The 27,720-nt window shown below is 46.4% G+C and overlaps 1 protein-coding gene across 2 annotated transcripts; it reads left to right on the top strand.

The window, feature by feature from the left end:
* Positions 1–382: 382 nt before the first annotated feature.
* On the top strand, positions 383–27,720 carry appa (amyloid beta (A4) precursor protein a). 2 transcript variants are annotated; one of them, XM_076094507.1, is made up of 17 exons: positions 383–693; positions 13,121–13,288; positions 14,397–14,526; positions 14,696–14,808; positions 14,912–15,102; positions 15,438–15,754; positions 16,706–16,873; positions 19,440–19,573; positions 20,503–20,577; positions 20,673–20,822; positions 21,063–21,191; positions 21,285–21,384; positions 22,216–22,428; positions 22,526–22,579; positions 23,010–23,101; positions 24,540–24,686; positions 25,220–27,720. In XM_076094507.1, the coding sequence occupies exons 1-17, from the start codon at positions 634–636 to the stop codon at positions 25,319–25,321; spliced, it is 2,343 nt and encodes a 780-aa protein (XP_075950622.1). In that variant the 5' UTR covers positions 383–633; the 3' UTR covers positions 25,322–27,720. The 2 variants fall into 2 exon arrangements, with proteins under 2 accessions (XP_075950622.1, XP_075950621.1); XM_076094506.1 differs by having other exon boundaries at positions 385–693; positions 20,664–20,822.

Here is a 27,720-nt window from a genome sequence, read left to right as displayed (position 1 = left end):
TAATTAAAAGGGAACTGACCTCACTGTGCTACTGTTACATGACTGTGAATGACGGAAAGGATTTAGCTGTAATATTTGTCTGGTTCATTCTTTAATTTTCCAATGGCTTTGTTCTAAATAAAAGATCTGATTAAAATGTGTGTGTATTTTTTTTTAAAGTAATGACGTCTACGGTCTCCATTTTTTCATATGAACGATCAATAATGAGCGCGCATGTGTGCACGTGCGTTGGCCATATGGGGGAGGGAGGGGGGTCTGTGCATAAAAACTGGAATGCGCGCGAGGCGGTTTATGTAGTCTACATGCGCGTGAGTCAGATAAGAGTCCCAGAGCTCACATAAGAGACGAAATGTGTGCACGTGCGTCAGAAAGATAACGCGTGTGAGGGATAGACGGTGTATGCGCATATATTGTGTGCGCGCGCACGCGCGCGCGTGTGTGTGTGTGTGTGTTAATCCCACTCCGCCGTGGTCAGGTGATCAGTTGCTGAGCAGCTGTGCAGCCTCGGTGTCGCTCACAATCACACAACGGGAGTCACCGGCGCCGAACGCACACGCTTCTCACCCGACGCTTAACGTTTTGAGACCGTCCGGAGAAACGCTGCCTTCAGGAGCGTCGTGACAGCGAACCGACATGGGGGACCGAGTAGCTTTACTGCTGCTGGCTGTGGCGGCTTCGGCTCTGGCTGCAGAGGTAAGAAAACCCCGTTCTTTTTTTGTGCGAGATGTGGAGAAGTATTTTCACCATATTGTGTCTGTCAGCTGCGTCAAGCTGGATAGAGTTAGCCGCAGCTAGACCGGAAGCGAGGCGGTCCTACCTCCAGAGCTAAAGCTTAGGATGTGTTGAAGGGGGAGGAGGGGATTATCACATTCAATAACTGAATGATGGAAGGATCATTTATCGTCATTCTACTACACAGACTTATATACAGCTAATTCATTCTACATTAAATAAGAAAATAAACAGCCATACACTGTAACGACCCAGTCCGCATTCTGCGTTATGTCTTTGTGTCCACCACTTAATTTTCCTGCAAAACAGACACGAACCAGGATCAGTGTAATAGAATACATTGTGTTTACTTGGCTACTTTACTTTAAGTGGCCCATTGTATTAATAAAGAGTCTTATGTTGAAGGTTCAAACCGGAAGTGTTGTGTTAAAGCGTGGGCACTTTATTGTGAATTATTGGATATTTCTAAACCGCTCACTGTGTTTTACAACAGCAGAAAACAAACATTTAGGTATTTTGTATTCGGTTTTTGTTTGTGCTCAGCCCCCCTATAAGTACGCGATAAGGACAAATAAACTTGTATTTATTGTTCCGATGCTCCGTACAGGCGAAGTCTCCCTTTAAGCCTGTTGTAGCTGATTTATAGAGGCTGTGTAACAATGTAGCAATGACGAGAACGTCCAACACATTTGATCCACAGCTGGACCCATAATGTCTCCTTTTCCTTTGTTTGATACATTGACGCGAGTGGCTTTTTCCTCCGATTTAAAACACGCTACAAACAAGTAATCAGTGTTTGTAAACAAATTATTGTACCCGAGTAGCACTGCGCAAATGAGTCGCCGCGCTGTCGTCATAAAACGATTATTTACTGGTCATTTTGGGCTCATTTAATGCCATTTAAAGTCATTACAGGGAGTACATGAAAAGCGTATTGTGTCGTTTTCCGTATCCCGAGGGCTGATTTTAAGGGAGTGGGCGTGTTTTGGGAATAAAAATAAGTCAAAAAGACGTCTCGTTGCTTCACAATGAAGACTTGACGCCAGATTCTGGCTTTTTTTGGCTTTTTTTTAACGGCGCAAATAAACCCGTGAAGATGACAGCATCCTCTAGAAAAAAAAACATTGTGAACGCTCTCCGTCATATTTCAGTCAGACGGTAGAGAATGGAGAAGTAAGATGGCGGCGGTGCACTGCAGCATTTAGCGAGGGTCAGGAAACTGGGAAGCCAACAGGATCTTTGATTCTCATTGTTTGCCTTTTAAGCTGCTTTTTCCAACCCATCACGGGGTTTTCTGTGACGATAGTCGATATTATACACGAGATATTCTTTATTAATATCTATACATCGGACCTAGTTTCACTAAATCACTGCTCATCCTTTTTTTTTTTTTCCAAGCGTCTCTGCCAAGAAACGGGCTTTGTGCTAAAATAGCTGTTTCTAACACGCCAGGGACTTGATCTTGTAGTGATATGACACTGAAATAAATAATAATTTATCAAATTCAGGCATTTTCAGCACACATGTTTGTAGAAATGTCATGTTCTTGATGCTGTAACAGTTTTACTCCCCCCCCCCCCCCCTTTTATTAAAGACTTTATTTCTGGAAAACACCATTTGAAACATGGGGATGTCCCCGACTGAGACTGTTTCTCTCTCCATCTGTTCGCCTCCGATGTGAGAGAAATGACACATTCCTGTAACCACATTGTTTCAGATGGGAGCAGCTCTACGCTGTCCGTTGGATCTCCGGGCAGTTACAATCATACTGCGTAGTGTGTACACCATAAATGACTTGTAATCGATCGATAGTGCCAAACAATGGCTATTATTCTCCATTCTCTTGTTTTTGCTGTCTCGGCCATTTCTGCTCATTTCTCTTCCGGATGAATCAGGTGTAATGTGGCGGCAGGCGTTCATTGTACACGGCTTTTAATCAGTGGACTCTGAATGAATAGTTTGGGCTGTGGCTTTGCTCGTAATCCGTCCCTTTGCTTACTGGAGGAGTGTTTACTTTACAAACGTCAAAGGGCAGAAGTGATGAAATGAGATGGAACAGTGAACGATGTAAGCAAGATTAAATCGGACTTGATAATGAGACGGTTTCTTCTTTAATATCTTGTTGGGGCTTGTTTATAGCCTCCATGGCCGCGCCACATCAAACACACAGCTCGCAGGAAGCTGCCCCCCCCCCCCCCCCCCCCCCCCCCCCCCCCCGACGGTGTGTGGAGCGTGGGAGTTGGATGCCAGCCTTTGTGTATTTGTGAATCCTTGGGAAATGGCTCTTGGATGGGTGCAGGCTTGTTTGTGTGCACACTGCAGTCTTTCAGCCCCGGGCCCGGACCAGCCCGCTCACCTTATTAGCGGGTTTAATGCCATTATGTCTGTTGGCCGCCGCCAGTGTTTCCCTCTGGCACCTTCTCCCGCTGCTCACGCTGCAGTTTTTTTATGCTATCAAGCTCAAGAGTGGCTCCTTTTGGACATGCATGTGGCACCATATCCAGACCTGAAACAATCAATGATCAACGGCACCATTTGGATAATTGGTTAATGATTTAGGTTATTTTTCTTCAAGCAACAATGGCTAAAATTCAGTGGCTTCTCAAATGTGTTTTAGTTGGTCGGTGGGACAAAACAAATGCATTTCAAGTCACAAAAAGCAATTCTGATAATTGAAGTTTCATTTAAGTCAATTTAAAGTGTGCAAAATTGCCAAACTTGCTGGTTTCCGATTCTAAAATGAGGTCATTTTCCCTCTTGTTACCCAAGGGTGAATTGAATACCTTTTGGGTTCTGGACTGCTGTTTGGACAAAATGAGCAATTTAAACACGTCCCCTTTGCTCTCAGAACTCGACAAACTATAGATCTTTTAAAACGGGACAAATAAATCAATGTGGGAAAAAGAATCAGCAGCTGCAGAAAAACAGGCACCAGTCCTACCGGTCTCTGTGGTTCTATCAGTGCGTCATTCTCCATGTGCCCGTCTCTCCTCGTCTCAGTAAACAGTGGACATTGTCACGTGGCAGGACTGGATGTCCTCTTATTTAATGAGACATGAAAGGAGTTTGTCTCCAGCGCTCCCTGGCTTTTGTCTCAAAAAAAAAAAAACAATCCTTCATGCCTTACCAGTGCAAATAGATGGCTTGTTCAAACAGAGCACATTGTCCATCTTGGTTGTGTCAACAACAGCAATGACACCGCAGTGCTCCCCAATTAATGCCCCCCCCCCCCCCCCCTCCCTCCTCTGTCTGTCCTGGAGAAAAGAATTCCTGACCTTTTGATACTGTTGTTTCGGTCGTCATGGTCCCTGAACACGAGGATAACGTTGGTGCGCTCGTTGTTTTTTGGAGCAGCTCCCGTTTCTCTCGTGAACACCGAAGATGCTTTCGCCTGTTTGACTTTGCTTCCTCCTCCGTGTCACCCTCTTCTCCTAGTCTCTTTGTTTTTGGTGTCATCCTCACACTCCCGGGTTTGTGCGTCCATACCGTGTTTTCCTACTGAAAGGTAGCCCCCCCCCCCCCCCCATTTCAAAGCATGACAGGAATCTGGCAGCGCTGCTTTCAGTGGGAACAGGCCACTGCGTAGCTCAAAGGCCCGCTTTGTGCAGTGCAACCTGGCCTCTGACTGAGATACTGTGGATGAATGCCGGGAGGTGAGATTAGATCCAGCAAGTATCTGATGGCATAAGAAGCTTCTTCGGGGAACTTTCTGATTCACAGCGAGGGCCTGGATGGAGATGCCGCTTAGGTATCGCACTCTACTGGGTCAAACGCGTAACAGTCGCCGGGGGAAACGCGCCGTCCTCCCTCCCACTTCTCATATTAGAGTCAATCTCCGTTCATCACCATCGCACCGCTATTTTCCATCTGTAAATATCAGCAGTGCTCTTCCTTTCACCGCTGCTGAGTAAGCAGCTGTTGGTACGGAATGTGAATAACAAGCCGGGGAACGAGTCTCTCCGACCTGCGCAATTACTCGGCAGCATCGAGTAGCGTTCACCTCATCAGCGAGGAAGCTGCGCACACACACACACACACACACACACTGTATTCATACACACATGGCCTCCATCTGAAGCATGTTCCTGCCATTTCAAAAAGAGCTTCACCAGCCACTGTCAACTCCAGACGTGGGCCAGATGCTGTTGATGTTCCCGACCAAAAGGTCAGAAATATAAATGAAAAACTTCAAATAGCCATCAAACACCAGTAGGGGTATTAGAAGTATGTCCCTTGGTGGTTTTGGATTAAGTATTTGCGTGGTTTGTTTTGTGTCTATGAGCAGAATTGAACAAGCACTTTTTATTTATTTAATCTCAGCGGTTTAATGAACAAATCCAAATGTCAGCTCTTCCATCAAAACCAACACAAAGCATTTCTTCCACCGTGTAAATGTTTCCTGGAACCACAGTGGAGCTCGACTCTCCGTGGTCTTGTCTTCCTCTACTGGTTTCCATCTCCATGAAACGGATACACACTCGGACGCCGCTTTGCCCCGCCGCAGCTCTGATTCCTGCAGACGTTTGCCGACTCGTTATTTTTAGAGAAGGTTTCTTGTGGAAGTCCTTTTTCGTTTCACCACCTCCATCGACACACAAAAATACCCACGGGGGGTGTCCTTGTTTTTTCGAGGGTTATATTCCTCCACTTACAGAAATTATCCCCCTCGTCCCCTCACTTGTCTCTTTCCCATGTCTCCACTCCCCGTCCTGGGTGTTCAGGGCTTCCATAGTGTTGGAGCCTTCCCCCAGGTGCCTGGTACTTGCACTATAATTAGGCCGCTGTGTGTTATTCCCACCCATTCCTCCCTCGCTCCCTCCTTTTTACCATTTTCCACCAGAGCAGTTTCTCACTCTCGCCTTATTTTTTTTTCCGTTCCCTGAAACGCTGTGTCATCCATACAGCGTGTTACTGATGTGCCCTCGGCTTGAGAGTCACAGTTCGGAGGGTTTATGAAACCATTACCTCTTTGAGTCGGGCGACTCGCCATCAATTGCAGATGACAAGTCCTCCTGGAGTCCAAGTGTGAAATTGGAACACTTGTTTGAAATGCCAAGCTGTGTGTGTGTGTGTGTGTGTGTGTGTGTGTGTGTGTGTGTGAACGAGAAGAGAGGGGTGAGATGGAGGTTTGCGTCAGAAAATGGACGGACCTTACTGACGGTGCCCTGCTATTTCTGGATCCGTTTCCTGTTTGTCCTCCGTGAAAGAGGCGGACTTCCTGTGTTATTACAGTCGCCAGCAGAACTAGCTGTGTGCGTGCGTGCGGTAGGAAGCCATTGTTTAGAAAATCCCTCATGTTGGAATCGACAGTGTGCTCTGTAAGAAAAACCCCCAAGTCGCTTAGATTTGGGATTTGGGAAATAGAATGTTCTCCTCTTGTTAAGCTGGTATTAATCATAATTTCCTTGTTTTAGCATTGAGTCATTTGATTTAGAATTAAACCGACTGTGTTTCCTGTCTACCTGCCGGCCCTCCCCGGAGGAGGTGCTCGTAACCGCCGATGACAATTCCAGATAACACTCCCATCGGCACCCTAGGGCCCTGATTCACAGTGGCTCCTAGTAACAACACGGATGAGCTCACATTCAGCCGTAAATCATTTGTATGCAGCTATAAACACACTATTAGGCTTCTGGTATCAGCCTTTTTTAAATGGAATTTTTTGAGGACAAAAATTGTTGCCTACAGCCTTATTGATGCAAGTAAAGACATTAGGAAAAGTTAGTTAAGTCGAGTTATAATGGGAGAATGACGATGCTGTTGCTACAGATGTTGAATCTTTTTGAAGACAATGAGTGTAGGGTTGACACGTATGCATCGAACCACAGGGCCAACATGCATGTGTGATGTATGACGCTGCGACATGCTGATGATGATGCAAAAATGAGGTTTTAATGGTTTAAAAAGCAGCCGTTATTAAGCTATGTTTGTCAACAGCTTTGTGTAATTTCTGATCCCAGTAGCCACAGTTCATAGCGTGATCACTGCGGGTATCATCAGTGTGTGTGTGTGTGTGTGTGTGTGCAGGCAATCACCGCTCCATCTGTGTATATTGGCGGCCCACTGTCGGGTGCCTCCCAGTTGAATACCATTGAGGTCAGAGGCAGTTTAGCAGGTCGTTACTGAATGAGCCGGCCATTGCGCTTTTCGGGACACAGACGCACCTGCATGCACGCCCGGCTACATGCAGGTTACACACACACACACACACACACACACACACACAGACACACACACACCCCAACCAACCCTGCTGATGAAATTCCTCCTCCCAGGTGACTTGGATAATGGCGTTGCCTCGGGTTGCCACAGCGATGACAGAGGGGGGTTATAACAGGCCGTTCCCCCGGGGGCTGAGAGCAGGCTCTGTATCCATGGTGATTATTACTAAGGAAACTGAGTCCCTCCATCACGTCGAGAGAAATTAAATGGGCATAAGTTAGAACAACAATCGAATGTGAATGACGATAATGCTTCAAACTAACCTCACAAACTCAATGAGAACTTTTTGAGACGGAGAAATAAAAGACGTGGCGGTGTGCACACGGACAGATCCTCTAAATGTGAGGGGGGGATCACTTCATTGATTGGTCGTTTGACTTGAAGGAATGGTTTCATTGTGCCAGTTTGACCTTTCAAGCCCAACAAGTGAGATCGATATTTTTCCCAAACTGACAATAGATCTGCGATGCATGCTGTGTTTCTTGAGGTGCTCGAGTCAATCCATCCCAAATCCAGATGTTTATTTCCTTGTTTCTTTCACATATTCAGAGCTCCTGTTTTGTGTGTTTATTTATGTGATGAAGGCGTTGTGTCTGATATTATATCTGCTCTGTAATTGCACTTTTGTCCGGCAAGGCGTGTGAGGGGGGGAGGGGAGGAAGAAGGGAGGGTCTGGCTTTCCCTGTAATCAGTGAAACACACTTCCCACTAAATCGGGCACAGATCGCTTCGCACGCACACACACACACACCAGAGTGGGATAGCATTGCAGTCTCACTTTAAGTCCAGTCAAAGACGATCTGAAGGTTTTAAGTAACAGCAGGGCCTGCTCGCCAGTCTTATCTAATTCCGCCTTCACACATCCTCCCCAAGCTAAGCAAACAAATTCCCCACTGCGTCTTGTAAACAACCCACAGACAGCCGGGCCGGTGCTCGATTCCACCGCGATTGATTGATTAATGACCCAGACCGAGGCAATATAAGTTTGCTGTGTCACATAACACGTTATCCCGCTCGTAAATGTTTAAGGGCTGCCAGCGATAACACAATAAAGGCCTTATTTGCATTGTGTTACTGCCACTCGCGGGAGGAGATGCTTCTCTGTCTCGTCGACGTAGTGATTGTGTGTCTAAGTCACACACAACCGTGTCACCAGTTGACATTATCTTGTAGCTCAGTGTGTCCCAGCCCGGACAATAGAGCCCTGTCTTGTTAGCTGCTAGCTTGGACTTAGCCAAAGATGTGTGTTAAAGAGTGTGTGTGTGTGTGTGTGGGGCTCCTGCGACACATCTCGCTCTCCGGGGGAGACCCCCCGTGGGATGAGAGATGATCTAAGACACCCCCCCTCACCACCCCCACCACCTTCCCTCCAACTCCCCATGGCAGGCCTGGACCACTCAGATAAGACTGCACAATTAATAGCACCGCAGGACCAGCGCCCATGGGGGGACACTTCAAAGATTGTGTGTGTGTGTGTGTGTAGAATGGATATATTTGCAGTTTGTAAGCGTTTGATGCAATATTGCTCTTTCTGACAACCCCCCCCATTTACATTTAATGGGTAATAAACATCTTCCTCCTGCTCTTTAGTGCAGCCGATCTCATCTGTGAGGGGCGCCAGCAGTAAGCGGGCTCATTCACACATATCAGCACATTTTACAGTCCCTTTGCTTTGACTGTGAGATGGGAATGGTGGTGCAATTTACATAAAGGGAGAAGAAGAGTTATTGTGTCTTACAAACTCCTACACGCGGGGAGTGCTGCGCAGCTGCATTGATCGATGAGAATGTTCTCTCCTTTGAGAGGTGAGGGGCAGAAATTCAGACGATAAAGGATTTTTCTGGCTGAATATTTTGAGTTTGTAGAATTTGTGTTTTCTCCCAAAGTCAAAATAGTCCAAGGGGAGACAAGCTTGTAAGGGGGTCGGTATTTATTTCAGTCAGTAATAGTTTTTAGTTATTGTGGTTATATAAATGTAATTTATGGGGCTGTTAGGGAGTTACTAGACCGCCCCGTTAACACAGCAAGCTGGACAGAAGAAGAAGAATATTTAATTAGATATTAACATGTTTATTAACCCTTAAATTGAGTGCACCTGTAAAATACAAAAGATCTCATAATAAAGCGGAGTAAGGCCTTTTAAGGCAGAACACACGACACTCAGGCTGACGATGACGAGGCAAAGATCACGTTGCGTGTGTCTCAGGTTCTCCTGGATGTGATGTCATGGGTTTCCAGCTGTGGAACCGGGTCACCTGTCTGAGATGGGAACTGTGATTTGAATCTGGGTGTTTCAAAATCACAACACGCACACACGTGTGGACGGTTGACGTGGGCCTCAGCCGTGGGCTCACGGTAAACCTCCTTGGAGTAGCGAACCACTCTATCAAATTGCAGTAGCAAATAATCTGACTTTAATCGCTTTAGTACTACAATGTTATTGCATTACATTATTAGATTGTCGGTTTGTCTGTTTTGTATGTTTTTTAGTGTCTGTTTTCCTTCTGTGAGCCTCCCTCGGGGGGGAAACTAATTCCATTTCAACCTTAAATTATTATGAGGACATTGAACGCTTTGTGTAGTTTAAAAGCCATCATGGCATGCCACGCTTTAACAACTTGGACACGGGCTATTTGCAACTTAATTTTGTGGTCCCATATGGGTCAGCAGGCCCAGTAGCTTAAGTCTGTATTCTCTTTCCGTGACTGACTCGATTTTGCCCCGTTTTTTTGCAAGTAGCGCAGCAAAACACCGGCATGAATCTTACCCTCCTTAAATTATTTTTATGGTGGAATTTGTTCGGGCTTTGCCAGCTTTTCTCCACTGCAACTTTTTGCTCTCATTTTTTGTGTTAGTATGATTAATAAGAGCGGCAAGAAGCTGGAGAACATTTTTAATGGATCAGGGTTTTATTTGCATCCCTTGTAATTTGTGCTGGGGGAGAAGTAGCACGCCAAGCAATATGTGACGGGGGGTTCTTAATTGACTCAGGGGTCAATCTGATGGAGCATCAGCCTCCTCTCCCCTTAGCTTACTCCCCGTCGTTCCGGTGATGGCTATCATGCCAGATTGAGACCAAAGGGGGATATTTCTCCTGACCAGGCTGCCGTGCTAATCCTCAGTGCCCAGATTACTGCTCCTTGCCCTCCCTGCAGGATGAACGGCTGGTAGACTGGCAGTAATGTGAACCAGGGCTGAGCTAGGATAAAGACAGAGAGAGGAGGAGAAGAGGGAAGCCTGGTGTCTCCTCTTGCAATATACATTTGTCTGCCACTCTGCCGCCGACGTGTCTCACCGTTTGTCAGTCTGGCTTTTCTTTGAGTCCATCTGTTGCTCGCTCAGGGTAGATTCTAGCTTCCTAGCATTGAAGAAAAAGAAGCCATTTCCTCTCACCGGTCTTATCTTTTCTCCCGTCGTGATTGCAGTGATTATTTCTGCACACAGTATAATCAGTGGCGTTGCTGCCACTGAGAATCTTTTGGGAAATGTTGACGAAGCCGGCACTGAGCTTAACTGAGCGGAGACGCACTCGTTCTTTTCTACTAACAAATTCCTCTTTCTGACACCAGAATTACCAATCTTTTCCCATTTACTTCCCTTCCGTGATTTTCCATCAGCCTCCCTCTCCGTCCCTGGCCCTCCCTCCATCCCTAACATCCTTTCGGTTTCACAGAGCGCTTGACCTTCTGCTCGAGCCCGAAGGCTTATTGTCCAATTCATCTGTTCTCCAATCTCTCCCCGTCTCTCGCCATTGTGGTTATTGTTCTTCCTCTCACTTTCTCCTCCCGCCCCTGCCTCCGCCACCATCCTGGGACTCTGATTTATAAGCTTGCAGCGAAGGCTTGGCTGATTCTCCCCCCCCCCCCCTCCTCCTTCAGAAGACAGAGCGGTGGAGAGATAGCGGTGGAAAGGCTGAGACGCAGGAAGGAGAAGAAGGAGCGATTGGCAAGGATATGATTTGCCATCCAAAAGAGGACGACACAAAGAATTAGAATGTCAGCGAGCAGTTGGCTCCGATTTAACTACCTGTGCCTCGAGCAGAGAGGAAGTTGGTTTATCTCTTTCAATAAATGACAGAGAGAGGCCAGAGGGTGAGTGGATAAGGTCAAAATGAAACCGGGCACCGGGAAAGTTAATTAATTATAAGATAGCACACACAACTTTTTTTTTTTTTTAAGATTATTTTAAAACTTTCCGCTCCCACTTGGCCCTTGGGTTTAACTGTTAATGAGCGGGACGGGATCGGATCTGCTCCCCCGTCGGGCGCTCCTCACTCACAGATGGTAGTGTGGGAATCGAGTTGCAAATCCTCTAAATAACCCCACGAGCTGCAGATGGCCCGGTGTCAACACTGATTGACACCAGTGTTAAGTTGCTATGTGTTAGAGCCGAGGAGGGATTTACTGATTTCCTACCGCAGCATGTTGACCTGCGAACTTTGCTGGTGCATGTACGACCCGTGGACGTGTGAGCTGATCTGTGATCTTTAGAGGATGTTATTGAGGGATCATATGCTCCATATCAGCTGTTTAGAATACATGACAACAAAGCCTGTGTTTACGTGACAAAATGTGAACCATTAGCTCATCGAAGCAGATTAATGAACGTTCTTAAAAGTAGAAAAGTTGTTAAATGACAGACACACTAATTTGTAATAGAAAAGATTCTCAGTTTGTGAATATAATTGATATTTTGCAGCTGTCGCAACCCCCGCCAACAGTTTCAGTTATGGAGGCTGTACAAAATATTAAGTGCACTCTAAAATGTATAATAGGCAGAGAACGCTGTCTGTGACTGTGCCAAGTGAGTAAATTCTGTCAATATCTTTAAATTCAATATAATGAAAGCTGGCAGAGTTTATCTTTCCCCCGATGCACCAGATACATGCCCGCTAAATCGATCCAAACACTTGAGTTTTCAACTTCAAATTGAGCTACATCGATGCCCCCCCCCACCTTTTTAGCTGTTCTCAGATTGGAAGAGGACTTTATGCCCCCGGCTGTTTGGAGAGAATCAAGTCTGGAGGAAAAAATATGCTATCCGTCTCACAAAACAACATTTGTTTGCCTGCCAGGGCCTTCAAAACCATTAACAAGATTAGGGAGCACACAATGGCGACAGTCCCTCTCCTCCCTCCCTCTCTCTACTTCTCTTTTCGCCCCCCCCTCCCTGTATTCCCTCCCATTTTGTTCTAGCTCATTTGCCAGTACAATGCAGACATTCAGCGGTTTGTCTGCACCTCCTCTCCTAAGGGAGCACAAAACCTCCTTATGCAGGCAGACAGCAATGGCGCACACACACACACACACACACACACACACACACACACGCAGATGCACAAACCAACACAGAAATTAACACAAAAATTAATACATTCATGCCAAAGGCGGGCTTTTCTCTGTCACACACACATGTTTGCTCACACACCCTCCCCTTGCCTGCAGGCAGCTTGCTCTCTGTGAAACAAACCCAAAATGAATCAACAGAGGGTTATATAAACACTGTACCGTCTATGAGAAAGCCAGCATGGGCACAGAGATGTACACTCTTCCCATAAATGGCATTGCACATGGAGGTAGAGTGGGTGTGTGTGTGTGCCTGTGCGTGGACATCATAAACAACAGAGGGTGTGTTGGATTGCTCCAGGCCTGTTGTTTGAGGCAATTTATTCGTCCAAAGCTATTGATTTTTGATGTCCATCCCTTTTGTGCCCTGTTCTCCCGGCATCTTTCAGTGAGATCTTTTGCACACCCGATGGCAAACATGAGCTGAGCCCTTGAACGTGATGCTAGCACTGTTAAGAGTTTCATTATAGGGGCACAGAAATGAAACCCACAATGTGACTAGAATCGGGAGAGGAGGAGAATTTGTTCCTGCGCTCCTCTCGCCAACACCTCATCTTTGGCTTCTCTCTCTCTCTCTCTCTCTCTCGCTCTCTCTCGCTCTCTCTCCCCCCCCCCCCCCCGCTCCTCTCGTCTGAAACCAGCTTACCTCATCTTACTTTTCATCTAACACGCTAATCTCCTCTCCTCCCCCTCTATCTGAGAAATGAAATTTAATTGCATCCGTCTTGCATTTTTCAGCGCAAGTGCTCCAGAAGACATGAGCGGTACATCTCATTAAATCTCTCCCTTGCCTCTCTCTCCCCCCCCCCCCCCACCCCTAGGTGCCTACAGATGTTTCTATGGGTCTGTTGGCAGAGCCCCAGGTGGCCATGTTTTGCGGCAAACTCAACATGCACATCAATGTGCAGAGCGGCAAGTGGGAGCCGGACCCCTCGGGCACCAAGAGCTGCATCGGCACCAAGGAGGGCATCCTGCAGTACTGCCAGGAGGTAAAGTGTTGGGAGTGGTCTAACTTGTTTATTTCCCCCGTGGAATTAATTAAGCCTGATCCTACAGGATCATATTCATCCACCCTTTAAAGCTGATATGACTCTGGGGTGTAGAAAAGGTGAATGTCAGATAGTATTGAACAAACAGTAATAGTGTGATGGTAAAATGCCAGTGTCTTTTAGGTTGCAGCAGGGGTTAGAGAAGTCATTTCAGACCATTTGAAATCATCTTTAGTGCGCGACATGCCTTGAAAACGGCTCTCATTTGGCCACGTATGCTGCGATATATGAAATACTTAAACTGTAATTGCCCAGTGTTTGTTTTGTTTTGAGTGTGCAATAAGCCTAGACGATAAACTTTTACAGTCATGGCATTTTAGTTGGATTTTTTTGGGTCTGATCATTTATATTTTAGCAATCAAGCTGAGTCTCTCGGCAAATTACAACGATTGAGCGGGTAGCAGTGCAACACGCAGGATTAGACGATCTTCATTTTCCTTTTCTAGCAGATTTACAGTTTCATTTTTTTGGTATGTTTGGGCGAGTGAGAACAATTTTCAAACAGAGGTGGTACCAAAACAATGCAACTAACCAACTAACCCAAAGCACAAACTGCTAAGGATATTAGAGCGGAGGAATTTGTTGTTGCTGGTTTGAGAGAATATAAGAGCACAGAAGTCCAGAGCACAGAAATTAGGCAGAGTGAAAGCTAACCAAACCGAACGTAACACATGCAACACAGCCTAAATGGAAGAGGTGACATCCGAGTGTCAAGAAACCAAGAATGGAATTTTATGATATGGAATTATTATGATTTTCCTCTGCATTCGGAGAGGCACTAGAGGAGAGGAAACGTAGGGGGGGGGGGTGTCGCGATAAAGACGGAGGGGTGATGTATTTGGAAAGGGATGACACGTCGACTATGAATAATGTGCAGAGGCAGATGTCGTGCATTGGCTGAGAGGAATGTGGAGGTAAACACAGTCGAGTCTGCCAAGCAGAGACCGGGAAAGCTGCAATGCAACAATAAAAAAATTCAGCTTCGTCTCGTTTACGATAAATATAATAGTGTGTGTGTGTGTGTGTGTGTGTGTGTGTGTGTGTGTAGGTGTACCCAGAGCTCCAGATTACCAATGTGGTGGAGGCCAACCAGCCAATCAGCATCCAGAACTGGTGCAAGAAGGGACGCAAGCAGTGTCGCAGTCACATCCACATCGTGGTGCCCTACCGCTGCCTGGGTGAGTCCCACATATGCATTTACTCAAAGTCACTACAGACGAGGAGTTAGGAGCCAGTTATGCTCTTCGGGAGCCATCAGTGTTGGTCGAAATGTGTCTTCAGTCAATCAAAAGGGCTGAATCTGCCCATTGTGTATGAATTATAAATGTTGGTTTCTTTTTGCTGCAGTGGGAGAGTTTGTGAGCGACGCCCTGCTCGTTCCTGACAAGTGCAAGTTCTTGCACCAGGAGCGCATGGACCAGTGTGAGAGCCACCTGCACTGGCACACCGTGGCCAAGGAGGTGAGCACATGCCTATGCCAACGCTGCTGCAACGACTAGCAGGGACAGTTACTGATCCGATTCTTCTCTGTGTGTGTGTGGGTGTGGTCCTGTGTCTGCGCAGTCTTGCGGAGACAGGACCATGAATCTCCACGACTATGGGATGCTTTTGCCGTGCGGCATCGACCGTTTCCGAGGAGTGGAGTTTGTGTGCTGTCCCGCTGAGGCGGAGGGCGACGCCGACAGCGCCGAGCAGGACGCTGATGATTCCGATGTCTGGTGGGGTGGAGCGGAGACTGATTACTCCGACAACAGGTACACACACACACAATTGCGTACATGGATAAATGAGGCAGCAGCGCAGTAATACATCAGCGCTCAGATGAGATACTGCCACTTTCATTTTCAACCTTTGCCATGAGGATGTATTTCTCTCCTTTGAAGTAAAACTGCAGGTTGGTTGTAATTTAAAGTCTTTGTCCTTCCCTCCTTCACATTCATCCTCTTTGCCTTCCTTATTTCCTCATCCCTCTCTCTCTCTGTCACCTCTCCTCCCCCCCATTTGCTCTTGTTTTCTCCATATGTCCCCTTACTCCCTTTCCCTCCCTCCCCCCTCTCCCCTCTTCTCTCCATCCCTGCTTCCCTCCCAGTATGGTGCGGGAGCCAGAGCCAGCGGAGCAGCAAGAGGAAGCCAGACCATCTGTGGTAGAGGAGGACGTGGAAGAGGAGGAAGAGGAGGAGGATGTGGCTGAGGAAAATGACGACGAAGAGGAGGAGGAAGAGGACCTGCTGGACAACGACCAGGATGGAGACGGAGAGGAGGATGAAGAGGTGGTGGAGGAAGAGGAGGAGGAGGGAGACGACGACGATATCGTCGACGATGACGCCGACGAGCCCACCACCAATGTTGCCATGACAACCACCACCACTACCACCACCACCGAGTCTGTGGAAGAGGTCGTCAGGGGTGAGGAGCAGTTCTTACGCGTGTCTAGTTTTGGTTCTCGTCTTCTGTTATAAATAGACCCCGCTTTATGTTTTCATAATCGGGTTATCTGGAGGTCTTCTTTTAAAGGGACAGTTCACCCCAAATCAATCGTACCTGCAGTGCTATTTATCTACGTAGATGGTAGTAGCTGCATACTTCCTACTGCGCAGTGATGCGGTTGGCGGGTGTAGTTCAATGGAAAGAAACTAGTTCCTTCATGAAACTGCTCACAACGAGGTCTGTGGATTACTGGGTCATGAAAGAAAATATGTTTGGGGCACTTGAGCACCACAAGCCGAGTACCATATAGTCCCATTATCGTAGTCCAAAGCGATTTAAACAAAACAATGTAGATGGATGAATAGCACCAGAGGGAAGAGGATGTATTTTTGATTTTGGGGTGAACTGTCCCTTAATCAGAGGACGGGTTTCTTTTCATTTAGATTAGTGTGGAACAAGCTTAGTTGTACAACATAAAAAAACGTGATTCTCTCTCAATTCTTTATGCTTTGCTAAACACAATTGAACTTCGTGTTCCCCAGCAATTAATTTCCCGGCTGTCATTTTTCTTACTGTGCTCATCTATCATCCCAGAGCGTTCATTAGCTACGTTCCATTAGAGTCAGAACTGCTTGTTCCGCCTTTGTTTCTTTATTGTTAAATTTGTAAATTGGAACCTGGCTTTCTTCACATGCCGCTGTATGTGACATAAAGCATTTCATTTTGATAGGTCCTTGGATTTAAGTGGCATATTTTACAAGTGAACAGACGAGACAATTTTTCACACAGCTCCACAAATGAGGCACTTACATGGTGTCTGGTGAGCTGAAGAGCCTTTTGTGGCCGTGTACTGCTTTGTGAGTGATGACGACGTGTGTGTGTGTGTGTGTGTGTGTGTGTGTGTGTGTGTCCGTGTGTGTGTCCTCCAAGATGTATGCTGGGCCAATGCAGAGACCGGTCCGTGCCGGGCCATGCTGTCCCGCTGGTACTTTGACCACGAGGAGGGCCGCTGTGCTCAGTTTATCTACGGCGGCTGCGGAGGCAACAGGAATAACTTTGACTCAGAGGAGTACTGCCTGTCTGTCTGCAGCAGCGTCAGTAAGTCCCGCCCGACAGCGGCGAACCTCGCCCAGCAGCCGTGTTTGTCTCTCACCCTCGTCTTTCCAAGCCGCCAGATGCTCAGAAGTTTCTTGCTCGGCGTGCTTCTCTTCTAAACGCTCCCTACCTGTCAGCTCACTTCCTGGCTAACCTTTTCCCCGCCGCCGTCTCTCCGTGTCTGTCACAAATAAATGTGTTTGCACTAAAAACAGACTAATCCCTCGTGGATCCTTAACGTCGCCGACCTGATCGTCCTGTACGCTGCCTGTTCCCTTCACTGTCGCACTCGGCTCAGTTTGTTGCTGGTTTCCTTCTATTTGTGAGGCATTTCCATTTTGCAGTACATTTCAGTTTGGACCACTGGACCAAGAGCTGGAGACGTGTAAAGAAATCCTGTATTACAACATGGCTTCTCTGTGACGAGGTTTGATATTTCAGAATAAGTTGCATTTATTGGTTTCCATTAGGAAACCAATAAAGTCGTGAAACGTGGCACCAAGAACTACACGCTCCAACTACAGCGCTTCGAAACAGACGATTCATTTTCATGGACAGTTTGCGTTAAAGGCTTAATGACACGCTAGAATCTTCTAGCCATGGGTACAGCGTTGTTGTCCTATAGAGCATCCGCTGTCTTTTCTATGATTACAGTCGTTTCATGGGCATAAACTATTTCTTTAACGTGAATATGAGTTTTAACACCATCCATGCAGGAATTATTTGGCGATAATCCTCACCTCGCTGCACCTTGTCCTTTACATCGCTGACGTGTTGCAGGCTCGCTTACATTATTGTTCTGGTTAATTCATTACATCCGCTTCAATCAGATGTCAAATTACCCTGCTGCAATTTTGAAAAATGCAAAACGTTCACTCGGTAGCGGTAAGGAAATACTCATCAATGCGTCATTACACTCCTGCACACCCGCCTTCTGCGTCACATTGTGATGATTGATTATCGGTGGCGAGGCTGAAAATGAGGACGATTGCGTGATGGTTTTCACACCGTGTTGCTATATTTGGCCTTTAGGCGTTTCTTAAAGGCGAAGGCTTTAAAAGGAAAAGTATTTCTCGCCACTTGCTGATGAGCCAGACGTGATCATTCAGTCACAAAGGGAAGTGATTGGATCTCAAATAGTTGCTCAGTCTTGGATTGCCAACCTATTTTTCTTCTGGCTTTGTTTTTTTTTTCATTACCAGGAGTGTGTGTGTGTGTGTGTGTGTGTGTTGCGCACAGAGGGGAGTTTTGTGTTATAGATGGGGAGCGGAAGGCGGTTTAAGTGTTTGGCTCTGATGCTGATTCTAGTGTTGTGTAAGGTTCAGTGACCTCGCTTGATATATGCGTGTGTGTGTGTGTGTGTGTGTGTGTGTGCGCATCTCAGACAGGAAGTGCACGATCTGCCCCGCAGCAAAATGGAGTCATGCTATCTCCATCTCCCTATATTGTGATCTAATTGTATCCACGGTGTGTGTTTAGGTGTGATGGTGTGTGTGCATGCGTGCTTAGGTTTGGGACGTCTGCTCCGCTGAGTATAGTGGAGGTGCAAAAGTGCCGCAGTGTCTTATTTCCCCGCACGACACAAAACACACAAACCCTTTTGCACTTGCCTGTGTGGTCAATTAACAGTCATTCACAGTCTCAGTGCAACTGGTATTTTAGCAAATTTGTAAATGCAAGTCTTCATACAGCAAAGGTCACTTCTTTCCACCAAAGAAATGGTCCCAATAAAAAAAAACATTGAGTGTATTTGGGGGATTATCCAGAGTAACAAGGACACCAGTTGTACTCAATTGAACTAATTCTCTCTAAACCCCATAAATAACCAAACTATCTGCATGATGCCACTGGAGGTAAGTGAGAAATCTTAATTGGGGAGAACTGATCCTTCAATGATTTTGAGGAATGGAGGCTAACAAAAGCACTCGGCTTAGGTCAAAGTGAATAACATCTCTCCGTTGTTGTTGTGTCTTGTGCAGTCATGCGCTCTCATCGGACATAACCGATTTCACATGACGTGTGACCTTCACGCATAACACACACACACACACACACACACACACACACAGAATCACACGCGTACCACCAACCACTCTTGATAGCATACTTGTGGAAGATAATCAACTTTCCACGGATTTAAATCCAGGTTTCACGCTTTATGTGGTCCATTTCTGTTTCTTGCTGCTAAGTCGACCAAATTCCAGTCCCTGCTTTTGAGCCCAGAGGATGAATTCCAGCGTCAGTGTTTTTGGCATGTGAGCCGCATCACGCTCTGAATGAAGTTATATAAGTGAGAGATGGGTTTTGTCCCTATTCTACAAAAGACTACGGGTCATCTGAAGCATTCATTTGATTGCTTTTTGGAGGGTGCTGGCTTCCAGCTACAGCTGCTATCTCATCTTCCTTCTCTCTCGATCTCACACTAACCCTATTAACCCATTTCAGGCTTTGTGTTTTCAAAACACGGAGCCAGTCCCCAGATCATCCAAATAAAAGCGTGCAGTAAAAAGATGAAGTGTTTTCATCCTCCTGCCTCCTCTTTCTCTCCCTCTACTTCCATTTCATGCAGTACCCACAGCCACGCCCAGCTCCCCCGACGCCGTGGACCACTACCTGGAGACGCCTGCTGATGAAAACGAACACGCCCACTTCCAGAAGGCCAAAGAGAGCCTGGAGGCCAAGCACCGCGAGAGGATGTCCCAGGTACTGACGGGGAGGGGAGAGGAAGGAAGGAAAGGGTCACTGTGAAGGAAATCAGCAGTCACTGTGTACACATGAATCCGTGACGGTGGCTGAGCAGGCAGAACAGAGAGGTGGATTTTCTTTGTTTCAGAGAGAGGACAAAGATTGTTTTTTTTTCCCCATGAATTGAAAATGGAGGGAGAAAGGGTGTGTCAAGTAAAAACGAATAAGTGCGTTTTATTTTTTTTTTAATCCCTCCCGGGTAAGCCGACCGAGCCAATTCAACTTTAATTGTGTTCTTTAATCAACCGGCTCGCGCTCCGGCAGAGAGCCAGATGGTCCACAGCAATGTCACCGTTTCAAAGCTCCAGACAGCAGCAATAACAACCTAGTGGCTCTAAAAGCGCTGTTTTCCTTTCTTTTGCCAGACTCTGTAGATAGCTCTTCTTGCGTGGGTAGCTACAGCCGCAGTATCATCGGATTCCACACAGTTCACTTCATCCTTACAGATACTCTTGAGGTCATGTGTTTGGTAAAGGCCTGGGTTGAACTAAAGAATTCACCCAGTGAGTCAGAGTGGTACGAAGCTGACCAAAAAGGGAACAGAAACTGTCGATTTGGGACTTCTGCTGTCTTCGTCACGCTGCACTTTCACCTGGCACGTAAATCCCCTTATGATTTGAAAAGCAGACACTCCACCATTTCAACATTTTCAATCAGAAAGGATTATTTACACAGACCGGCAGGAGCTGATATTTTCCCCCCACTGCAGCCCAGATGTTATCTTTTCAAAGCCGTGTAAAATGTCACGATTTTCTACCATTTAGACAGCCGTGAAAAGACCACAAAGAACAACGAGATGTTTCACGCAAGTGTAAAATCAACCTGTGGGCAGCACATGTGCAGAGATACAGTAGGTTGACAAGTTGCATTCAATTTGTTGTACCCAGGTGATGAGAGAGTGGGAGGAGGCCGAGAGGGAAGCTAAGAATCTTCCCCGTGCAGACAAGAAGGCCGTCATCCAGGTTAATACATGCACATACAGGATATGCGTCAAACCGCCCGACGGTTGTTTGTGAAACATGTTACCTATATGTTGCAATGTGTGCAGCGTTTCCAGGAGAAGGTGGAGGCGCTGGAGCAGGAGGCGGCCAGCGAGCGGCAGCAGCTGGTGGAGACCCACATGGCCCGGGTGGAGGCTCTGCTGAATGACCGCCGCCGCCTGGCTCTGGAGAGCTACCTGACGGCGCTGCAGCAGGACCCACCCAGGGTACGCTATATAAACACAGTTCAGCAGATGATTGGTGGGCTTGTTCTGATTTGATCTGACCTGCTACAAAACATGAATTTTCATAAAGTTTGTGTTCTGCTTAGTTTGTCCTTTGCGTCTATGTAACACTGACTGATTTGGATTGCGTTTTGCACATTTTGTTTTTCTGATCCACGCTGTATATAAATGTATCGCCCCGTCCTTCCTCCGCTCCTAACCATCCGTCATCGTCTTTTGCAGCCTCGCCACGTCTTCAGCCTGTTGAAGAAGTATGTGCGTGCGGAGCAGAAGGACAGGCAGCACACCCTCAAACACTTTGAACACGTCCGCATGGTGGATCCCAAGAAGGCCGCGCAGATCAGACCTCAGGTAGCCTTATCATTTGACATGTAAATGATGTCGTTTTTTTATGAAGAGGCTGATGCAGCTTTGTATTTACTTATGTCTCTGTGTGTATACAAGGTGCTGACCCACCTGCGTGTCATTGAGGAGCGTATGAACCAGTCTCTGGGACTTCTCTACAAGGTGCCCGGTGTGGCCGACGACATCCAGGACCAAGTTGGTGAGTTTGTGACAATTAAGACACTCGTTTTTCACTCTAAAACATGACGTATACGTAGAAATAGAATCCAATTCATAGGAGAAACTAAGAGAAAGATGGAAAGGTGGTTTTAGCTGAGAGAGCGGTGTCGGTAGAGAGACAAGACAATACAAATGTGACTGTTGACCCTGGCATGAGAAAGATATATTAGAAGACACAGTGTCCTGATTGTGCTACATGTTGTGGAGAGTTTGAATGCTCCAAATACCAGCTCCCCCAAAAATGCATTTTTTGTGTTGATAAGGGCACGGGAGCGATTTGGCCTAATTCTTCTGTTCGGAGTCAAATGAAACTGTTCGCCAGGAAGATAAATCCCCTCCCTCCCTCCCTCCCTCCTTCCCTCTCTCCCGCTTCTGCATTCGCTAGGATTCTGTGGGTTTTTTGGGTTTATTGGAGTTGAGTGCGTCACGCAGCCATCTGTGTCTCTGTCTCGGAGACGGTCACAGTCTGTGCTGCCTCGGCAAAACACACACAGGAACAAACATACACAGAAGAAAAAGCACCATGTTCTATAACATTTCTCGGAGGCTGTCTGTCCCTCCTGATTGAGCAACAGTTGGGTCCTTGCATGGGATAAAATATTTTCTTTAAGCAGAAATGGAAACGCTTGTACGTTTATTTATTCTTTCGTTTATCATATTTTCACCATAGGGAGCATTTTATGTTGAAACTAACTGATGAGATACAAGAAGTTTGATAAATGAAGCGAAACTTCCTTCCTTCCCTCTGTCCGCTTCCGCTTCACTTGTGTCCTCTGACCTCTGTCCTTCCTTCCTCCCTGCCTCCGTCCAGAGCTTCTGCAGAAGGAGCAGACGGAGATGGCCCAGCAGCTGGCCAACCTGCAGACGGACGTGAGGGTGAGCTACGGCAACGACGCCCTGATGCCCGACCAGGAGATGGGGGACGGCCAGACCGACCTGCTGACCCAGGAGGACACACTTAGCCTGGGGGGAGTCAGCTTCGTCCACCCTGAGAGCTTCAACCAGCCCAACACTGAGAACCAGGGTACTTCCTGAAGCACCGGGTTGTCGGTTACATTTTGGTTCAAAGTTGACAAAAAAAACACCCAAAATGCATTTGCTCTCTCTATCTTTCTCTCTAGTTGAGCCAGTTGACTCTCGCCCCAGTCTTGACAGAGGCATTCCCACACGGCCAGGTTGGTACTGTTGTCCAAAAAGTTTATTGTACACTGCTTCAGATCATGGCTAAAGTTGCATGTTAACTTTCACAATTATTGCTACGTTAAAGTAGCTTTCGGGCTAATAATATAAAATATTTCTTCTGGTTAAGTAATGTCTCCTCTTAAAGGTTGCTTTGAAGTACAGACTTGCAATAAAGTCAGCACAGTATTTTTCCATTATCTCTCCGCCATTGTTTGCACACAGCCAACTCCACTTGACCTCCATTAAGGCGTTAGCTGGGGTTGTTGATGCAGAGTCTATACTGTGCTGTTAATGCTGTGCTATATATGTGCTGTATTCAATTCATGCCGCTGTCCGTCCCGCTTTAGCAAGTGAGTTTGAGAAGGGGAAAGCGGCTGAGTGTCACCATCCATAATAGATGGTCCTTTTCCTTCCCTTTGCCAGTGACTGGAATGAAGATGGAAGCTGTTCCTGAGCTGCGGATGGAGACCGAGGACAGGCAGAGCACCGAATACGAAGTTCACCACCAGAAACTGGTAAACAAACAAACAGAGAGCAAGCTCATTTGATATTCACCGATTCCATTTGTATCTGCAGACTAAACAGAGACAAGGACACACAAGCATGAAGGTGAATTCACTGACACATTGCAGGCGTGCACTCTGCCCTCTTTTTTCCATAAGTACACACACAGGCGTGGAGACAATGCGTGCGTCACACTTCTGCTCCTCTCTAAATTCCACCGTCCTCTGATCAGAGTTAAGTTTATGTGTGCATGTATTTTTTTGGTCACCCACAGGTGCTAAAACCGTTACCAGGCTGTAACCCAGTTCTGCATTCATTCATTAATCTCATCCAGTATTGTAATAGCAGCACAAAAACCTCAATCCGTCCTCTGTCAAATCCAAATCCGCGTACCTTATTCCTCTCACCTAAAGGCTTTAATCTCTTTAATCCCTACATTTTATTACATATCACATTTCTTGCATTCACAATGAGCAGCCAGTGTGTCAGGCTGCCTCTTTGAGTCAACTCCTTCATTTGATATTCACCGTAGCCCCCAATCAGCGTTCTGCAGGATTAATCTGGAGGAGGCTCGCCAGCCTGAAATTAAGTCCACACTCGCTGCAGTGTTTGACACGAGCAGAGGTAGCAGTGTTTCCAAGTCAAGCTGTGTGTTTGTAAGATTATCTGCAGTTTAGTTTCCGTCCCATTATCCCTGCTGGCGTCAGCATAGGTGAAGTTATCAGGAGTTGTTTTCCTCCCTTCTGAAGCCGCCATTTGCTTCTATTTATTTCCACGGAGCAGCGTAATCCTTGAGCCTTCATTTGCTTTTTTTTATTTTTTAATCACGTGTGTTAGTATTGTGTTGGAGCTGAGTCGTACTGCATCAGTGTCGCTTTATGCTCTGCTTTCTGTAGATCACCTGACGGCCAAAATTCTCCACCAGGAAAAAAAAAAACCTCTCAAAAACAAGTCACCTTACAGACTGTCGATGCGCTCTTATGTGTTGCGTCTTTGTTCCCCAGCAGTTGTTTTCGAGCTAAATATGCCTCTCTAATGACAAAAACAGGTACATTTTCGGAAATGTACTGGTAATTATGCACAGCATGCGCTGCAAAACGCTTTGGGTAGACGAAAACAGGAGTAAATGGGCTGTAACTCTGAATGTCAGCCGCATTCTCCTCCGTCAGTGATATTCAAAGATGGTGGAATGAAAGTAGACGCAGCGACTAAAAGCACATTGGATCTCTGGGAGAAGTAACATGCAAACCATCTAAGCACAATTAACTCTCAGGCCTGCTGTGCTGAAAGCACACTCATTACTCAGCAGTTTCACGTGCACACAGTAGCACATAATGTGCATGGTGCACAATGAGAGTCCTTGGTGTGCATTGAAAGTCTATGAAAAAAGCCATCCCGCTGGTTCCGATCGGTCACGTGACAAACTACCTGTCCTTCAACTCCCCGCAGGTCTTCTTCGCCGAGGACGTGGGCTCCAACAAGGGCGCCATCATCGGCCTGATGGTTGGAGGCGTCGTCATAGCAACCGTGATCGTCATCACCTTGGTGATGCTGAGGAAGAAGCAGTACACCTCCATCCACCACGGAGTCATTGAGGTGGGAAACAGCTGACCCCCCGTGCGTTTGTGTTTGTGTGTGTGTGTGTGCACAAGCTGTTCTAGACGCCCGTCAATCTGGTGTGTGGGGGGGTGATGCTGTGCACATGCATGCCCGTGTGAGTGCAAGCTGCTCGTCAGTATTGAATGTGGGTATTTGTGGATGGATGTATCGGGTGTACAGGTGTTGTCAGTCTGAAAAAAAGGCTTAAAAATGTCGAGTTGGGATGGTATTGTACACTCTGCTCACTAAATTTGATGGGATTAATGCCAGTTAGCAATTCATTTCCTGCCTCTTTTTTTCTAACTATCCTCATTTATCACTCCAGAACTTCCATTAGCCGTTTAATTTAAAAAAATGTGGTGGCTATGGCAGCCGTGTTTCTTTATTTTTGCCGATTACTCTTCCAGGAGGCATTAAAAAGGTCTTAAAATGTAGATTCTTTACATTTGTACACACCACATGAGTGAGTGTGTGTGTGTGTGTGTGTGTGTTTAACCTCCCCCCACCCTCTCTCTCTGGCTCCCCTCCAGGTGGACGCTGCCGTCACACCCGAGGAGCGCCACCTGTCTAAGATGCAGCAGAACGGCTACGAGAACCCGACCTACAAGTTCTTCGAGCAGATGCAGAACTGAGGAGACTGTCACATGTACACAGACATCTCCTCCCACACATCAACCCCCCCCCCTTTCCTTCCCAACCCCCCCCACCCCCTCCTCGAATAGCCCCATGTCTCCACAAGGCAGTGTGTCTTAGATCATTGAGTGACTGAAACAGTCAGTTACGACCATGCTGGAGCGACTGTAGCCAGGGTTTTCTTTCATTTCTGCCTGGGCGGACACTGTGGCCGAGCCAGTTTGCACCATGTCTGTTCACTTTATCGGAGCGAGACGCCTTTTAATTAAAGAAAGGCGTTTTTACTCGCTGCTCCGTCTGGGCCTGCTGACGTACGGAAAGAGAAAAAAGGCCCCGCCCAGCGCTTTGAAACAAACCCTCTCTCCGGGGAAAGAAGCGCTTTCTCTCCACGCTGATTCAGGGCCAGTGCATAGTCGGGATTATTTTTGGGCGTGGGACAGTTTTAGGTGTGGACTTGTGTAGGCAAATCTGACCGCTGATCAGTGGGATTTTAGGCGCACGCTGACCCTGGGCCTCATTTACAAAAAATTGGTTGCAGAAATCATTATTCAAACTTTGGACGTATTCATTTGTTTCTATCATTTTCTTTGTAATGATTATATGATGAAAGTACGCTTAAATCAGGCACATTTATTTTTCTAAATGAAGTCCATTGTTTCCCCACTAACTGCACCATTACTGCACTCACTCTACAGTCTACACTGGAGTACCCCCCCTCCCTCCTCCTCCACCTCCTCCTCCATCCCTCCCCTCCATCCTCTTTTCTTTCGGCATTCTTACGATAGCTGGGCTGTGTTAAGTCACACAAGGCTCTTAAGGATATTTGGAGATGCTGATGATAATGAATATGTTGATGACGACGGTAATAATTATGTATTCTGAATGAGCTGTTTTTATTTTCGAGTTTTTTCTCTTTTCGTTTCAAGGTTTTGTTTTTCAAAAAAGAATGAAAACTGAGGAGAAAAAAAAAAAGTAAACCGATGTAAAGTCCTTTTTTTAAATTGCGTGTAATGTTACTGAAGTTATGCTGAAGTCTTAGCTGTTCCTATGTAGTGCATGACAACAATGACAACAGGATTTGGAAAAAAAAACACACAAAAAAAACCAACCAAGATCTTAACGCTGCTCTCTTGAGATCCTTCCTCACGTATAGATTGTCATTCTAGCAAGATTGTACATTTAGTATCTTCTCGTGATCACGTGACTTCAAACAATGGAAAAAAAATTATATAAATCTAGATGAACGGGCTCTGCTTTGATATCATGTAAAATACACATTTAAAAGAGATCTGTGATTTTGGACTTTAAGTGTGTTCCTCATGTCTTTTCTTTTCTTTTCTTTTCTTTTATAAACCATGCTACGTTCCTGAAGCTACAGGAGGGGGGCTGGCTTCATCTCTGTTTGTATATTATTCTCATTCACTGAAATATATTGTGTTGAAAATCCTCATGCATAGGGGCTCTCAGAAATCACCCCCTTATATATAAATATATCTATTATTTTTTTTTGCTCTTTTGTTGATTTCATGTTGCTTTGTTTCTGGAAAAGGGCAGGTTGTGGGCGTGAAGGTTACAGGGAGCGGGGAAGGGAAAGAAAAAAATGTGAGGCATCCGGCATGGGGGATGGGTTAGGATTATCTCTGCGTGTATGTTTTGTCATTCTCAGTCTGGTGTTTCGTCCAGTTGTAAGCCGACGCAGTCTATTTTTTTGGTTTGGTAATCATTTTGCTGGTAGAACAAGTGGAGTGCTGAGAGGAGGAGGACGAGGAGGAGGAGGAGGAAAGAGGGCAAGGTAGAGAGGAAATGACTTGCAGTTCCAGATGGATAGCCAGCCAGCCTGTGTATATAATGGATTTTCCCTCCCCAGCACCTCCTTTCCCCTCCTTCCTTTCCCTCCAGGCATGCTGCTCACCTCTCCGCCATCAACGCACACTTGACTCCTCGGAGGCAGTGCCTGTATATTGATGGTAGGCGTTCACCATTGAGAGAGCTGCAAGCGAGTCAGGGGCAGGGATGTGAAAGCAGGGATGAAATATGAGTCTCCCGTTCATCTTCATTCAGTCAGCTCATGTTAATGGTTTGTCACCATACCAACAGTACATGGAAAGAAATAGTCACCTCTCACACTGTGAATAATGGCGAGTAAGATCTGTGAGGAAATGGTGTTCATATGGAGGCTGCAGTGGGGTGGGTCCTTGGTTTTCAGAGTGTGCTCATTAGAAGCCCAACAGAGGGCAGTAGAGTAGAAGAGGGAGCAGGATTTTCTTTCTATCTTTTTTTTCTGTGGGTTATATATTGGTTTCGTTTTCCACTGTGTAATATTGTGCAGGCCATTTGCATTGACTGGGAAACCGCTTTCTACACTGTATTCCATAATAAAGTTTTGAATGTACATACA

Source organism: Anarhichas minor, unplaced genomic scaffold (genome assembly GCF_050575085.1).
Source record: "Anarhichas minor isolate MPS153535 unplaced genomic scaffold, ASM5057508v1 ptg000018l, whole genome shotgun sequence".
Taxonomy (NCBI): domain Eukaryota; kingdom Metazoa; phylum Chordata; class Actinopteri; order Perciformes; family Anarhichadidae; genus Anarhichas; species Anarhichas minor.
The sequence above is the reverse complement of the archived record's forward strand: the minus strand, read 5'-3'. Positions and strand labels throughout refer to the sequence as shown.